Raw genomic sequence first — 17,093 nt, forward strand, 5'->3', positions numbered from 1 at the left:
GAAGTTCCCTTTGACCTTAAAAAGTCAAGTTTAGAAATGTCCTGCGTTATGTTGTACACTTTTTCACTCAAAGAATTTCCTCAGAAAGTTAAGAGAGTATTATAAGAAGCCAAAAATGAAAGCTCTCTATGGCAGTCAAGTGAATATGGAGACATAATTGTGAAATAAGAATTGGGGAAAGTTTGCCAAGAAAAATGATGAGAAACACTACACCAATTGTTTAAAAAGGAGATAAGGAAGTGCTTAAATTATATAAGCTTTTGCGCAGTCCTCAAAATCATGAAAAATCTCGGCTCGAACTAGGACTTTGTATTTCAGAAATCCGATTTAGATTTTCTGCCTGCAAAACAAATTGACTGATAACACAATTCGTTCAATCGATCTAAAAAGAGAAAAAGGAATTCCTAATTTTATTAATTCTTCTAATTTGTCTTCTACAAAGTTCTTGTATGTCACAGGTTCTTTTCAATTCATTTCAACCAACCATAATGTAAAATAGCAAAAGACCAGTTCATCTTCCAAACAGATTTTACGAATACTAAGGAAAAATCATAAATTCATCATTCAATAAAGTATAATAAAATGAATCAATCATTTAAACAAACTTATAAATACTTTCCAGTTAATTATAAAAATATTTTGACTATTTAGGAATATTATGAACTCATAAATGAAGCCTTAGACTTTTTGAATACATACTTTAAGAGATCATAGTAAAATTAACTTTAAATATAATAATTAACAGAATTAGCTCAAAAATCAAATTATTTAACAAAACGTTTCACGTGTTTTAGTTCATGTGTTAACCATACGGCAAATGATAATAGAATAAGTGATCCTGATTGATGCAGTGCTGCAATCGAGACGGGAACATACCACAATAAAGTTGTTATACCAAGTCCAACCTAAATAAAACATTTCTAATTAAAAACACATAATAAAATAGTAATAACAAGTAGTGAAAATCATTATTATTGAAATTACCTGTACCCAAGCCATTGTGGCCAAAGCATTGACCGCAGTATAAGCTCTAAGAGGAAGCCGCCTTTTTCTGGAGAGTATCCATAATGCAGATATTAAACAAAGTGTCGTAGTGCCCTAGATAGCATTAACAATAGTAATCCTTAATGTTAATATTCCAACTAATGAAATGTATTAAATTACTTACTAGCACTCTGTGATCAAATTGCACAGTGACAGGATTTTCTGTGAAGTTGCTAATAGTTGGTGCTAGGGACATTATTTCTTTTGGTATCCAATTATCGCCCATTTTTGGAAATGAATTGTATACAAGACCAGCATCAAGTCCAGCAACAAATGCTCCTTAAAGTAGTAAATTAAACTGAATTAAAACTTTTTTACTCTTTATTACAAAATGTTACTTATTCATAAAGTGTTATAAGCTGATGAAGGGACTGCAACCCGAAGATCCCAATGACACAAGCAATGTATTTTACTCTTAGCGTACGCACTGTAAAATACTCTTACAACTCGAGTGGGATTTGTGAATGCCAGTATCAGAGTATTGAGCTAAAGTTTGTCTGTAAGTTCGCTAACCAAAGTTGGCCATATGTTTCTTCAAGAATTTGTTTAAATTTGCCTGAGTAGTAAACGGTTTCAATCAGAAAATAAATATGACAAAGTGCTGATAAGAAACAAAGTAAGTTTTTAAGAAGATTTTAATCAATAAAATAATTAAGTTTGTTCAGAATTTCATTATACGTTTAAAAAAGTAGAGCTTAGATTTCAAGAACTCGAGAAGCTAATCGGCTTTGAAAGAGAAAACATTAAGAGGTATATATGAACCAGGTATTTCGTTCCGAGAAAATCGACAGAAACCATTCTTTAGCGCTTCGAGTATGACAATCCTATTCAGAGAAAAGTATCCGCAGTTCTGGAAGGGAAAATCTTCACTGTGAACTTAAGTCACTTCCAAATTCGCTTTTCAGCTACTGTTTAGGTGGATTAAATAAACGACTTTAGATTATCCAAGCCTACTGTTTTTCTAGATTTTAATGTATGGTGAATATGTGCTTACAAAGAGTCCAATTTAAGTTTATTACAGGTGAAAACTAAAGTACTTCCCCTAACGAAGGGATAAAAATTAAGAAGGTAAGTACAAAGAAGAAAAGAATAATCGAGATGAAAATTCTGAACTCAGAATTTCCCTTTGCAAGAGTAAATCACAACGAAATTGCATGAAACCCACGATAAATTAACAACTTCATTTCGAAGGATTAAACCTCACTCAGTACTGGAAGCAAATGAAATGGCTGATATTATATAATAAGATTAAAGTTAACATTATGGTTGAGGACCTGTCCTATCAAAACATTCTTTTCCTTTTTTACATTAAGAGAAGGCTAAACGCAATAAAGATTGAAAAAAATCTATATCTTGCTTAAGAAACTTAACTAGGGAATGTGTCACATTATACAAAACAGTTTGGAGCTTTCCCATATAAAACTAATTTTCGAATCACACCCAAATTCTGACATGCTGAGGAAGAATTATACTATTTATGACTTAAAAGATAACGCAAACTGCAAGTGCAACCACATATCTCAACAGAATGAAGACCATTCTTCACTTGATGATTACTTAAATTTGCGAAATTCATTAGCAGCATTTTTTCTGAAATGCATGTATAAATGAACAAATTTTAGTTATTTAGTACCTAGTATAGGGTGGATTTTTTGAACGCTTTTTCAGAAAATGTTTTTAAATAATATAGTAGATTTGTTTTCTTATATAATTATATTTTAAAATGTTTAATTGTCTATCCAACAGTGTATACATACCAGAAATAGCAGTAAGAAACGCAAATCCTTTACAAGAATGAGCCATCATTCTGAATGCCCTAGCTCCAGGAGCTAAAGTTGCAGGTTTAAGAGCTGGAATGAGATGATCCAAAGCTGCCCATAAAAATCCTGTGTACAAGATAAATGCCAGAGCTAAGTGAGAAGCCAATCTATACTGTGATACTCTAACTACTTCCGACTGACTCTGAAAACGGTCTTCTTCTAATCCTGACTTAACCATATACCAACCCATTAATCCCTAAACAGATAAAAAATAAATAAATAAAGAGATCTGTAAATAAATACAAATAAAATTTAATTCAGTATTACTTAATTGAATAAAATACCTGAGCCGCAATGAGAGCTGCAAAAGCGATTACTCGTTTTTTCATTGGGGAAGAAAACCAACCTTTATACCAAAATAAAGTGGCTGGCAACAGAAAGAAGGCACCAATACATCTTCCCCAAGTTCTGTGTGCATATTCCATCCACCAAAGCCATTTAAATTCCTCCAGAGTCATGGACGAATTCTTCCTGGACAAATCCGAGCACAAGTACTGCGTACAAAATACTCCATAAAGATTTTCAATAATGAAAGAATTTTCATATATACTCTAAATAAGTTTGTATACAATTGTAAAAAATATTATTATACTTTATAGTTTAAATTTACTTTCTCTTCTCTACTAGTAAGAGATGGCATTATGGTCGTGCAGATTTTCGATTCTGTGTTTTCATTGGAAACATCCATTTGGAGTACGAATAAGTGGCTTTTACAGATCTCTCACAAAATAATCGCAGAAAGCTGAACGGGAGCCATAGTATTTCGCTACGGTACCATGAAAGTATGCCAATAAAAGGTTCAAACTCGTTCAACCGACACTACTACTCTACTGATGTCTTTTTCAAGATTTTTTTCTAAAATGGTCCCAACGATTTTCTTTCACCTTATTGTCTCATAAAAACAAATATAACTTTTTTGAAACATTTTTCAATGAAAATTCGATTAATGACATTTCTAAGGAAAGAGAGTGGTAAGATTCCTTCTAAAGGCGCCATTATGCACAGTCCTAATTCTTATACACTCTTTAAGGACTTAGTGTTACTAAAATCGAATTTGAAGAAAATTCCTCCACCTAAATAATTCTTTACTCAATTATTACACTACCACTCGCAATTTTAGTGCCAGCACTAATAAACTGTAACGTAATCGACCAACTCCTACTGCAGCAGTCGCTATTTCTTTACTTTTTTCATAAATCTCACCGTAATCTATGCTATAGCTATGATTAGTTTTACCCTTTCAATTTCTCAAGTTTCAAAAACTGTACGAGGAATGGTTCATTCAATTTCTTTACACAACAGACGAAATCTATGAGTTAATTTTGACAGATTTCACTATTAGCCTTTCGCAGACCGCCACTCATCTCTTGCTTCCAAATGATTTGTTTTTTTTTTTTATCACCGTCTGCCTTTTAGCTCCTGTCAATAATATTTGCAACGTACCATATGAAAATGAGTAATTTATTCAATTAATAATCTGAGTTGCCGTATAGAATTTCCTTTCTAATTTAAGAAAAAATAAACTTTAACTTTCTGAGGATCTACTGATAAGAAATGTTTAAATCATAAGATTTATCCTTAACTAGTAAATAATATTGAATTTATCGATTGCCTTTGTACGCTTTCATTCTGGCACAGATCTCATCTTTATAAGTATAATCAATGTAAGACAGTAGAGATCTTTTCATCTTTCACATTTTTGTTATAGCAACAAAGTTAAAAATGTTATGTTTAATTTACGTTAATTATATCATATGCCCATTGAAAAAATTGTGGTGCATGTAGACTTTAGTTTGATAATGTTTTTTAAATCAAAACATCTAAACCGTTTTCGTTTTCAAAGAAATCTACTTTTATAAAAGCTTGTATCACGAGAACTCATTAACCCCTAAAATCTGGTACTGTACTTCCAATAGTACAGGGTTAGTAGTTTCACTTGACCACAGTTGTTAACATATACAAATATGCTTACATTTTAAATTCAGGAAATTCTTTATATCTGTTGAATTCTGATTCCCATTGTTCTGGACTTGTTGGTAGTTTTTCTCCTAGTAATTTCCAAGTGACCATAGACAAACCGGATTCAGTTAACCGCGTAATACCTCCTAAAAACATAAAAATAAGATTTGTAATTTAGGCTCATACCTAAAACATAAAGAATCGTAAAGCAAAATTTTTCACCTAAAACAACTGCTCCAAACACCATCCCGCTACATCCCATCAGCCATAATCCCACAATTTTTTTTGCTCTAACGTTACCTGTAGCACATGCATTTATTGCTAAGGTTTCAGTAGGCCTTGAGAAACTCTAAAAACGAAATAAATTGAGCAAATATAGCATCCAAGAACTAATAAAGAAAATATGTATACTAACTTTTCCCAAAATACTAAATAAATTTCGTCTTGTCACATAGTTACGTGTATTTCTTGAAAGCTGACTTAGACCAGAAAATTTGACATTCTGAACCTGCAAGAAATAGTGTATTATTTTAAATGTAAAGAGATCCAACATAATTAACTGCGGATTAGTCACTCATTTTAAAAGGGAAGTCTGGTTTAATAGTAATTTACTATAAATAATTGACAATTTGGCATTCACTTTAATAAAAGTAGTCTGGAGAGACGCCCTACAATATGCAGAACAAAATGCACGAGAAGAGAGTGTCCATATCATTTTTTAATTTAACCGAGCAATAACAGGTATCTGACTAACATCACAACGTTGCAACAAATGATTAACTAGTCACAAAAACCTGCTCTAAATAAACCTTCTCCTTTGCGCCAATGCGTTTAAAACGCGGACTTTCCAAACCAAACTAGGTAACCCTTGGAAAATATTACGAAATGTCCACTTGAAGAAAGATAAAAAAAATCTAAACGATACATTGGAGGTCTTTATTTTGTTTCATCAGCATTATTAGAGCAACGAAACTCTTTCTCCTTCTGTCGCAACGAAAATGAAACACTCAATAGTGGTTGCTTTTTTTAATAAGTTCGAAATCATCTCCAAAGATAAGTACTTAAGTTTATTTTTTCACCAATATGTAAAAGAAACCAGAAATTACAAACTAATAGACTTAACTGGTTCTTTGAACTTGAACTTTTCTGTAAATTATAAAGTTATTTTTTTTCATGCAAACTTTTTCTGGCCATTGCATCTTAGCTCTTTTTAATTTATATTTGGATCAGCCTCCCATAAAAATCTTATGGCCTCCGGACATTGTTCTCTTGTTTCTGACAACATGGTCCATCACTGGACATTGAGCTGTAAGAAGCTCCTAATAAGAGAAAAACTAAGGGCCAGCAGCAGAATTTGAACTCGGGATCTTCGCGTTGGAATCCAGTATTCTCTAACCACTGAGCTGATCCATTCCCTTATTATTAATATATTAGCTTAGGTTGAACCCAATGACTTCAGATGTTGCCTTAAATCAAAACTAAGTATATTTTAACTTTAATCCGTCCACAACACCTAGTTGGTCGTTAAGCTCCGCGAAAAAATAGGCGATTATAATATATACAAATATTTGCTTTCATTACAATTAACTTAAATTGTATTGTTTCAACTCTTCTAGATTACTAATAAATTTTAAGTTCTACAGATCGATGAAAGCAAATCATCTAGTCATACGCTCATGGTAATTGACATTTATAAAAAGTTCTAAAGCATTCCTATTGCTGCTGAATTCATATAACTTATAATATATCTATAAGAGTGGTAGCCAAAACACTTGCTTCCAACCTTAGCTTATGAATATTACCTGTTTCGCTGCAATGTATTTGAAAAAATAGCTCAACATAAACTTAAGTTGAATTCTTATTGTTGCAGACTAAAAATTTCCTTCAATAAACTGCAATCTGACTTCACAACTGAATAAGAGGTAGCTGTCTTTTTCATCACTTGACCATCACAAGGGAATATTGTTCTTCGTGGGAAACACAGGTTCTACCCATCGTTTCTCTTCTTCCAGAAAAAAATATCATAGTCTTAAAAATGTCCTTATCGTATAAGTAGAGAAATAATTGGTACCATGTATTATTTGTATGACTCCTAAAAATTTTATAATAAAATTTAAAAAAAAAGAATATTTGCATGAATATCAGTTAGTTCTGCCTTAAAAAGTAGTTAATTTGATTTGTAAAAAAAAAAAAAAAAAAAAAAAAATGGAAAAGAAAAGAAAAACAACTGTAATTATAATAATGAGGGAAGGGATTCAGTGGTTGAAGTACTGTATTACGCGATATCCTGGGAACGAATCCAGATGCTAGGTCTTAAATTTTCTCTTTCTAAGAGCTTCTTACAGCTCACTGTGCGGTGATCGTCTGTCACGAAAGAAAACTGTCCGTACGCCTTCAGTGCTATAAAAAAAAAGAAATTAGGTATATGTAATAATGAATGTCTTTTGTTTAGTTATATATGTACGTACACGATGTAAAAAAAAAAAAGGAATAGTTTCATTTTCCAAAATGTCAATTTTACTCTTAAGTTTAGAATAACTTCTGTGCTCATTGTATAACTTTATGATTGCTTAAATTTCAAAATGTAAACTTTTTCTACTTTGTTAGATCTTCGAATTCTGTTCATAAAACTGTTTGAATGAAAATTAGTGTTTTCCTTCAGCAATTAGCCCTTGCCTATAATATCATGATGTATCTTAACTGAACCTCTGGATGTAAGAAGCAGGAATGATATCGTATTACTTTTTAAAATGGTTCAGATAACATTGTGCAGATCATCTCTTCCTAATCAACTTCACGTTTCTCTCGCTTTCCGTTCTAAATATAAATTTTCTAAACTCGTTCATTCTAGAACTTATAATAATACAATATATGTAACTAATTTATTAAATACAACCCAATCCCAGGGAAAGAAGATGCGCAGTAATTTATCAAAAGAAAATCCGTGTCGAAAGTGGGTGATAACAAAAGCATTACAATAAGTTCTACAAAATATATTAAAACAGAAAATGCTAGTAATTAGTAAAATAAAAGTAAAAAGCAAAGCATAATAGAAAAAAGGGCATTCTTTTGGTTAATAAAAAAATTACTCATTTTTGGAATTTTTGCATTAATTATAATAACTTCGAGGTATTAAATTCACATCAATTTAAGTATCTATAGTTAAATTTAATTAATACCAATGCAGGGAAATTTACTACAAATGATTTCAAAAGAAAAATAAGAGTTTTTTTTCCTCCTTTCTGCTTTCTGGTTAGTTATCAGTGCGTCATATTTTTTTTTATAAATTGTACGGAAATATTGATTGTTATTCAAAACAATATTGAAAACAGAGTTATATTTATTAAAAACCATAAAATCAGTTTTTTGTCCCGGTTGGTTCTATTAATGGACGCTAGATCGTGCGGGCTTGTCTTTTTTCATTTTGTTTTGTGAGTCACTATGGTGTGGTGCGTATGAGAGAGTGAGTAAGCTAACCAACCGGCTTCGTTCCTTCATGCTTGGCGCTTATCGCCTTCATATTTTGCCCGCGTCTGTAACACAAACACATTCTTGTTACTTAACAGTTGTTAAATGATGCACCTCTTGTCTTTAGCACATGGATTTAGGGACAGCCGTCTCCTGCAGCTTTAGAAAAAACGTTCTTATTCCTTAATTAAATTGTTTTATGACGGCCTTATTGAGCAGAGGCACAAGTTTTGGGGGTCTACATTTTAAGGTAAGAGTGCTTTGGTTTTTTGAATTTAGAAGTTTATAATCAGTCTAAAAAAAAATAAGGCATGGAGAATAGGGGGAGAGAACTACCCAATGATAAGAAAAATTATTGCATTCGAGCTATCCAGGAGAATCTCTACAGACTAAGTCTATTCAAACAGACAGGACTGGAGGAGTACTCCAACTAAATGAAGATAACAGATTGCCGGGTCGCAGAGGGTTAGACTTCAGCAAACTCAGCCGAATCTAATCTAAACTTAGGTCAATTTTAGATTAGAGACTAAATTTTTAGTTAAGAATACAGACAACAAATGTATTCATGAGTTCAGCTATTTAATCTTGTATTAGAGCCAGAATTTTCTAAATAATGTTTAAAGTACCTTTTATAACTTCTTTTAATATCATGTTATTAGTAAACTTGTTATTTTTATATTTTCTTAGGGACGTCAGCCTCTATCTTCGCTTGGGTGCATCAGTGGTAGTGGTGAAACCATGCTCGATAATTCAAGTTAGTGCGAAAACCTTAAAACAAGATCATTGAAAATCAAGCCAGGAGATTAAGGTTAAGGCATTCTGCCACCTTTTGGTGACTAATGAACAGTAGTTGGATCAAGAGGGTACTGAAACCAAGCGGCCTATTTTAGCACTAAATCTTTTACTGAACTATTGTATTGTAATAATGCATTAATATTATTATTGTATATAAAATAATCTTTTAGGCAGGATGTTCTGTCTTTATCTACGTATTCTTCCATCCATTTCTGACGGTTTCACGTATTTGCAAACTTGTTCAAGCATTGACATTGTGAAAAGAGGCATTGCATTCCTATAGAAGTAACTAGAAAGAAAGAAAAAAGCTACAGATAATGTTTATACAGATGCCACTTACTTAGCGGAAAGGATTGTAATTATTTTAGCTTCAATTCACTTACAGGAATTTGTACTATGAAGTAGTACAAATTTTATTAAATGTATTTCCTTTAATAATAGTATTTCCTTTAATAATAAGATTACTTACAATGTATGTATACAAGATATTTTCCATTATTAAAGAACTACCAGATAAAGTGGGCTTAATGGCCCCCTTCCTGTGTACGTTTCCCTGATAAACTCTGCCCACTTTAGTGATTTTTAAAAAATCCTAAGGTTATCTGAGAGTTTAGTGGAAATATTAACCGAAAATAAATTAAGTAAAAAGGCTAAAGACTTTTAATTGTTTATTGAAGGTACAAAAAGCTATACATATTTCTGAATTTTCCAAAAAAAGAAAATAAATTTTTCTTTAATAATAAGTGATTTATTAAAATTAGCTTTCTTAGAGTATTATTCGTTAAAAATTCATAAACTTATTTATATCATGTAATTTTTTCCCTATTTTGAAAGGAAAAATATTTCGAATGTTCTATTTCCATGGAAATAGCTGCAAATACATGTTTCAGGATTGTTGTATTGGTAAGTCAAGATATATTGTCGAGATTGATAATAATCTAGAAATGTTATCTAATATAATATCTTGATATTCTTTTTTGATCCAAGCTTTACGATTGACCTAAGCGTTATTGCTAATCTATTTTTGAACTCGTTCTGTCTAGTTGGCATTAAAGATCGGAATTTACCTCTAGTATTTTGGCATCGAATTCTTGATGAATACCCTTTCATAGTTCCTGTAAAGCATTGATGTTTTCAAAGTGTTTCCTTACATCCAGATATGCATTTGATTAAGATGCACTATAATTACGAGTTATAGTATTTCGCACATCACTATTCCTGTCTCATGTCTTATGAATCTATCTTTTCTTTGTAAGACTTTCACTTTCAAATTTTACTCATTACCGGACTTTATATAGTGTAAAATATTAGCTTCCTGCATTTGACAATTTTTATTTTCAATGAATGATGTCGCGAATTGCTAATTAAAATAACTTCAATCTAGTCTAGAAAAAAATAAGATATAGTATAACCGTGTGTACACTGTGAAGTCGATGCATGGAAAAAAGTGTTTGTAACATGAGGACACATTAGGTAGATTTTCAGGTCTAAAATGTCTGAGTAAGAATAGTTTGAAATTGGTTGGCCAGCAAGTTTAGTTGTGACAAAAACGGGGCTGGTGTTGGTCTCTAGTGGTCAAGAGCGTGCCTTTGTAAGTGGGAGATCCTCTCGAATCCCGTGTATGATTAATTTGTTTTGTTAGAAAAATTGTTTATAGTATGAGCTTCCGCCCCCGCCAACGACACCTAATTGGTAGTTGGACGTTAAGCCCCGCCTGAAAAAATAGGCGATTACTTTCTTTTAGTTGTGACAAAAGCATTGTAGAAGTCAAAGTCTACACCAATCTAATGAATCATCCTGTGGTAATGGATGAAAGCAAAACAAGTCAGGAAAATAAAAAACATGCTTTGACGGATGAAATCAATGCAGTAAAACCTAGTAAAAGCACATAAAATTGCAATTCTAATATTTAATGCCGAGGAGTGCGGATTTTTGAAATCCATATCCGATTATGTAAGAGGATACTTTTATAAATTTTTGTAATGTTTCCTTAAAGTCCTTTTACAGGAATTCAACAGTCTAATAAAACTTTCGAGTAATAAGATACCAAAATGGTAGAAGATTTGATTCTAGCAAAAGAATAGGGTCTGAATATTTTCCGATATAACAGATCATTGGCGACAGACAGCCAAATGGAATGTTAAGCCCAATTCTATTAAACCTTAATTTGAGGCTGTTTTTTCTTTTTAGTTTTGCAAAATTAATCAAGTATAGTATGTAAAGCAGTCAGGACATGTGAAAATATAATCTAAATAATTAGTCAAATATGGTCAAGGTGAGATTCATTTCAAGATTGTTATATTACTCATAGTAATGAGTAAATTTATAAACTAAAATTTATTTTAGTTTATTTGTTCTCTTTTTTTAGGAGGTAATCTTCTTACATGTGGGTCAAACTGGGGTTCAAGTTGGAAATGCCATATGGGAACTCTTCTGTTTAGAGCATGGTATATATCCTAACGGTTGCGAAGCATTTCCTAACCCAGATACAGGAGTAGCAATATTTTCTGAAACTGGAGGAGGAAAAAAAGTGCCGAGAGCAGTCTTCTGTGATCTGGAACCAACTCCAATAGGTCGTATTTTTTATTATATATTTTATACTTAATTTTATGAACATTTCAAAGAAAATAATGCTTTAAAGACAAGAACATTGTTATTTATAAGAAGTACTTTTACTTTCTTCCATCCAATACGCGAAATTGATGTCAAATAAAACATTCTTGTTTTTGAGGATCAATAAATATAAAAAGTTTGTATTATTTAGCGATTGTCCCGTGTGTTTAACAAAAACGAATTATCGGAAACCACGAATTTCTATTTTCTATTTTATTCTAAAATTTCTATTCAGGCATTCCAGGAGACTTAGATTCCAGCGGAATTTTCCCAACAGAAGACTAATTTACTGAGGTATTTCAAACATATTCTACCATTTTCTTGAAAACTTGCTAACATTTTATTGTTTTTAAACTTGCTCAGACCTGAAATTTAGACAATTCTTTATTTTTCATTTTTAAATAAAATTACACAATAATTGATTTATTTCATTCATCTTGTCAATGAAGTTCAAAATGAAAATTTAGAGTTTTCAATTTACAATTCGACTCTTTTTTTTGTTTTAAATTCAATACCTCATGTTATTAATGTAATTGTTTCTTCTTCCTAGCTGGATTATTATTATTTTTTTGTAACTGAAGGCGCGTAAACATCCAAGGTCATTGGCGCCCGGAACTTTTACTGTGCACGACCGGCCTTCCGACAGTTTTCTCTCTTTACAGAAAATATTATCTATCATCAGACGGTCAGCTGAAAGAAGCTCTCGGAAAAGAAAATCCAAGAGCCAGCAAGCGGATTCAATGCCGGAATCTCCGCGTGGAAATCCATTACACTAAACACTGAGCTAATCCCTCCCTCTTCGGAGGTACACAAACTAAAACTGGATTATTAAAAACAAAAAATACTTAAATATATGTAAATTCGAATGGAACTTTTTGTTGTTACAGATGAAATACGTACCGGCACTTATCGCCATTTATTCAATCCATCTTGGCTAATCACTGGGAAAGAAGATGCTGCTAGTAATTTTGCAAGAGGATATTACACAGTAGGAAATGAAATGTCAGAAATATTCATGGACACTGTACGCCGCGTAGCAGAAGGTTGTGATTCTCTTCAATCGTTAACATTATTTAGATCATTTGGAGGAGGCACTGGATCTGGGTTCTCTGCCAACATTTTGAACAAACTAAAAAGAGATTACAATACCAGAAGTATTTTGGAATATGTAATATATCCTTCTCCAAAGGTAAGAAATTATACAACTAATATACTATTTTAAATTTGCATTTATTAATGCAGATTTATTGCTTTAATGATCGCTGTAAACGTTATTGTTGTTTTTCTTCTTCTAGCTAGAAATAGAAAAGCAATTATCTACATATGAGGGAAGGATTATTTTTGTAGTTAGTTTACTTGACTCCCATGCGGATATCTCGAATTGGAATCCAGCTGATTCTAATTTGACTTACTCTTCCTTGGATCCAATTTCAGCTGTTAACGAGTGATGTTAGAAGAGAATACTGTGGATGCCGGCAATGTATCGAAAAAACGCGCTATACACACCAATAACCTCAGAAGTTGCGCGCACTAAACTGTATTTTGAGGGCTGCCTACCTATCAATACTAATTCATATTGGCTTTTACGCCTTCAATTTCAATATATATTAGAGGAAAAATAAAACAGACCTATCTTTTCAAATGCATCTTTTTTAATCTCTGCAACTTCTTGCATAATGTCACCTCCACTCTAGCGGAGCAAGGTCATATTGTGCTGAGCTAATTTTTTCATCTAATTTTAGGTTCTTTCAAGCGATGTTTATCTCTAATTTTTTTTTTACATGGCTAATGCTTATACTTTGTTGGGATGTTGTTACTTGTAAATATAAATAAGTGATATGGGCAAAAGAAAAACTCTACTCACTTCAATTTCTCATTTTATTCCCTGTGGTAAATTTATACTAGCAGAGCAGCGCCTTCAAATGGTATCCTACATTTATGAAATCGTTTGCTGTAATAGATCATATTTTTGATGTTGAATAATTTCCAATAACAAGTATGCTGATACTGATAAATGGCGCGCATATTCCTAGATATAGGGAATCAAGAATGTATTGTCGTACTGGGCTCGGATTCTTGGTCTAGGCCATGGATATTATTTAATGGGTAATACGAGAAATTTGTAGTAAAATATTTTTGCCATTCATCCCCGACTACGACATCCAATTTGGTAATGGTATGTAAAACCCGCCTGAAAAATAGGCTCTACTTTCGGGTAACCAAGGGAAGAGGTTAAACAGGTATCTTTTTTTTTTTTTTTTTTTTTTTTGCGAGTGTGTGTTTGCTAGTTGGTATATGTTTGTAGGTGTTGTGGGTGAAGGATTTGAAGTAACTAAATAATGCGTTACTATCAAATAAAAACTCCAGACCACATGCTTCACGCTCTACTTCTATTGGCCAGCAATGGAAGCTTAAATTCAGTACAGTAGCACTTCTACTGTACTGCACAAGTCTGGTGATTTCCATTTTTTTGCCAAATTGAAGGATGATTTCGTAAATGTCACTGTGACAACATTTATTAAATTTGTTCTTTGTAAATGAGTTCTTTGGCGGCTTCACTAAACTAAGTGATCTGGTAATTATTTTGAAAAATAACGATATTTAAATAATGATGACCTTGTAAGGAATATTTGTAACATTTATTAAATTATGACTGTCCAATAATGCGTAATGTCCGTTGATATACTATATTATTTAACAGTCGGCTCTTATAAAACTATTAAAGACAAGCGTTTCCCTAGTTTTTTTTCTTTGAAATATACTTTTAACTAAATCGAGGTGCGCTTATGTTGCTATTATTCAAGAATATAATAATTTTATTTTTTCAGATATCACCTCTAATTGTGGAACCATACAATACAGTTCTAACCACCCATAGTACAGTAAACAATACTAACTGTTCCTTTCTCTTTGACAATGAGGCAATATATAGTATATGTGAAAGAAAATTGGACGTAGGCAACCCAACTTATACGAATTTAAACAGATTAATTGCTCAAGTAAGAACTTATGCCATTTATTTGTTTTGTTTGTTTTAATTGATGAGAGAAATTTGGTTTCGCACAATACATTTCTTGTCAGATGTGTAATTCTAACTTGCTTAGTTTCTGGAAATTATGAAATCAGGGGCATAACCATATTTTTTTCCAGGGCGGTTTGGTTTGAGAAGCCGGTGAATAAAGTTTTAATCCGTGGTATAAGGCCAAAAAAAAATCTTTATTGATAGAGCAAGTTGCCAAACAATTATGTAGTTTAGATGATAAGAGAAAATAATCAATCCCAGAGCCGTAACTACTTGGGATATCATATTTCCCTGCGGCTCCTACTAGTAGTACTACTCCCCAACTGGCTATCAATTCTAGGCCTATTGATTTTGTCTGGATAGATATTCTGATGAGTATTGGTACATGTATCAGGATGACCTGGTAATCCATACGAAATTGTAACGAGACGGCAGTCTACCTAGCTCATCCTTCTACATGGTACCCTTTTTTGTCGAAAGAAAAATGCGGCAGTATTGCAGTGAAGAAAGCGAAAACAACATCAATAATCTTAGCAATGGTGGGTGATAAAAGGTAGAGAAAAAAGTAACATAATGATCACTCGCGTTAGATTGCTTCAACAAGGCCAAAAGGCTTTGTGGACGATAACTTTGTAAGGTCCAATGCAGACTGAATAAACAAATGCTTCCAGAGTTTGTCAAATATATAATTTGTAGTTTTGACAGAAAGAAAAAGAAACGGCGCTATTTATTTGTTGGGACGGGCCAATTGGGATAGTGTTGTGGAAGATATAAGCCATTTAATCTTGCATTAGTGCTCAAATTTCCTAAATAAAATATTTTATCTACGTTATAATTACTTTTTCTAGCAAGTTCTTACTAAAATGTTACTTTTTTATAAATAGTTGCCCTCTTCTCCTCCAGCATTAGCAGTCTAGTAAAATCGGTTACTGATAAAACCACACTGAATAGAATCGTGCTTTAAAAAGTTTTAAAGACGTAAAATAATATACAGATAACTACTGAAGTACGTAGCATTTTGAAGTTATTTGGTAATAATTTCAAAGTTATATTCTTTAATATTCTAAATATTGATCAATAACTTAGCAAAAGGTTTTACTTGTTACAATTTTTCCAGTAAATTTTACTTTATTTTAGTGTAAGAAATGCTTTAATGAAAAAAAGATGAATATAATTTGAATAAATACATATTTGTTGATAGTATGTTAAAAATATTGTATATTTAAAATCTTATTAAAATTATTTAAGCCTGAAATTTAAAATTTAAATTTATACAAAATTGTTTAAATATTTGTTGTGTATTGCAGTGCAAGAGTGCATTGAAGGGTATATCTAGATGTATGCAAAGATGAATTTAGTTTTTTTTTGGGTATTAGAGGGCAAACATGTGCTTTTTTAAATATTTATTTCTAATAAAAATCGTCTAGTGCAAATTTTGGTTGACTCCTCTACAAAATATATATATATATATATTTTTAATAATCAGCTAAACTCAAAACTCAAGAAATAAAAGATTTATAAAAGTCAATTTAATTTTAAAACTGAGAGTAAAAAGTAAAAAAGAGCTTGAATTTTTCTTTGCTTATTTTATTATAATCTTTTCCAAGGGAGGTAAGTAATGATCTAATCCATCATACCGCACACCTGCTGTTCTGCATCATTTTATATTAATGCAGGTCAATAGATTACTACATTACGTTGGATTATTAGATCTTATATTTTCTAAAAAAAATAATAAAGAAAGTAGTATTTTCTTTTTAAATTTTTTTTTATTTAATTAACTTTATCTGTGTGCATAGTGTGAATGAGGGATATATTTGATTAACCTTTTAAAACAAATCTTAAATATTACAGCAATATTTAAAATTTATTGTGTTTTAATTTCTTGATCACTTTGGGAAACAAGTCTACATAAGTATTATGTTAATACAAATTATCTGTGGAAAAAAAGTCATCTTACGGTGTAGGAACTTTATAAAATAGCGTTCGATCCAGCAATTGGGTTGTTTTATCTTGCTTTTTATTTGTAAAGGAGATAGTGCACAAGTAGAGAAATGCATTAATGAAGTGTTCAAAAAAAATATCTCTTACTTTAATTTTATAAATTATTCTAGAAAAATAATTTTGCAGAGGTTTTTTTTTGGAGCAGGATCTCTCTCTCTCTCTCCACTGCCAGTTAAAAATAAAAAAAAATAATTAAATTGCCATTTATGTGCACAATAAAGGTTGATGTTACCGTTTACATGAATGTGAATGCATTCCTAATTCTCGGGTTGGAAAACAGTTTACGAACGGTATTTTTATATATTTTTGTCAATTTACTCCGTAAAGGCACCAATGGATCCCATTAGTTGGTATATCAACTTTGAATT

General features: G+C 31.7%; 2 protein-coding genes across 11 annotated transcripts in view; one reads left to right on the plus strand and one right to left on the minus strand.

The window, feature by feature from the left end:
• Positions 1 to 556: 556 nt before the first annotated feature.
• Positions 557 to 5,621, minus strand: LOC141461456 (heme A synthase COX15). 2 transcript variants are annotated; one of them, XM_074142595.1, is made up of 9 exons: positions 5,464 to 5,621; positions 5,239 to 5,331; positions 5,046 to 5,172; positions 4,837 to 4,969; positions 3,149 to 3,335; positions 2,802 to 3,060; positions 1,169 to 1,323; positions 985 to 1,098; positions 557 to 905 (listed from the first exon to the last, which is right to left on the minus strand). In XM_074142595.1, the coding sequence occupies exons 1-9, from the start codon at positions 5,536 to 5,538 to the stop codon at positions 765 to 767; spliced, it is 1,284 nt and encodes a 427-aa protein (XP_073998696.1). In that variant the 5' UTR covers positions 5,539 to 5,621; the 3' UTR covers positions 557 to 764. The 2 variants fall into 2 exon arrangements, with proteins under 2 accessions (XP_073998696.1, XP_073998698.1); XM_074142597.1 differs by having other exon boundaries at positions 766 to 905; positions 985 to 1,051.
• Positions 5,622 to 9,084: 3,463 nt separating this feature from the next.
• The window catches only part of LOC141461454 (tubulin alpha-1 chain-like), a 72,451-nt gene continuing 64,442 nt past the window's right edge, over positions 9,085 to 17,093 (plus strand). For 6 of the 9 annotated variants that reach the window (XR_012462872.1, XR_012462875.1, XR_012462874.1 and 3 more), the window contains exons 1-5: positions 9,932 to 9,989; positions 11,277 to 11,361; positions 11,455 to 11,659; positions 12,587 to 12,888; positions 14,528 to 14,698. Coding sequence is in view for 4 of the 9 variants with exons in the window: in XM_074142591.1 (XP_073998692.1) it covers positions 11,353 to 11,361; positions 11,455 to 11,659; positions 12,587 to 12,888; positions 14,528 to 14,698 (687 nt within the window). In the remaining 5 variants the exon portion in view is untranslated. Of the gene's footprint in view, positions 9,206 to 9,303; positions 9,442 to 9,930; positions 9,990 to 11,276; positions 11,362 to 11,454; positions 11,660 to 12,586; positions 12,889 to 14,527; positions 14,699 to 17,093 lie in introns of those variants that run through there. The other 3 variants (XM_074142593.1, XM_074142592.1, XM_074142594.1) reach the window with 3 other exon arrangements.

Source organism: Rhodnius prolixus, unplaced genomic scaffold (assembly GCF_049639745.1).
Source record: "Rhodnius prolixus isolate KJV_2025 unplaced genomic scaffold, Rpr scaffold_6, whole genome shotgun sequence".
Taxonomy (NCBI): Eukaryota; Metazoa; Arthropoda; class Insecta; order Hemiptera; family Reduviidae; genus Rhodnius; species Rhodnius prolixus.

Coding starts and splice junctions, on each gene's coding strand:
- LOC141461456 (XM_074142595.1), bottom strand. CDS start 5,538: ATGATATGGACACTCTCTTCTCGTGCATTTTGTTCTGCATATTGTAGG. Junction 3,061..3,148: donor CAGCTCTCATTGCGGCTCAG/GTATTTTATTCA, acceptor TTATCTGTTTAG/GGATTAATGGGTTGGTATAT. Junction 1,099..1,168: donor AATTTGATCACAGAGTGCTA/GTAAGTAATTTA, acceptor AATGCTATCTAG/GGCACTACGACACTTTGTTT.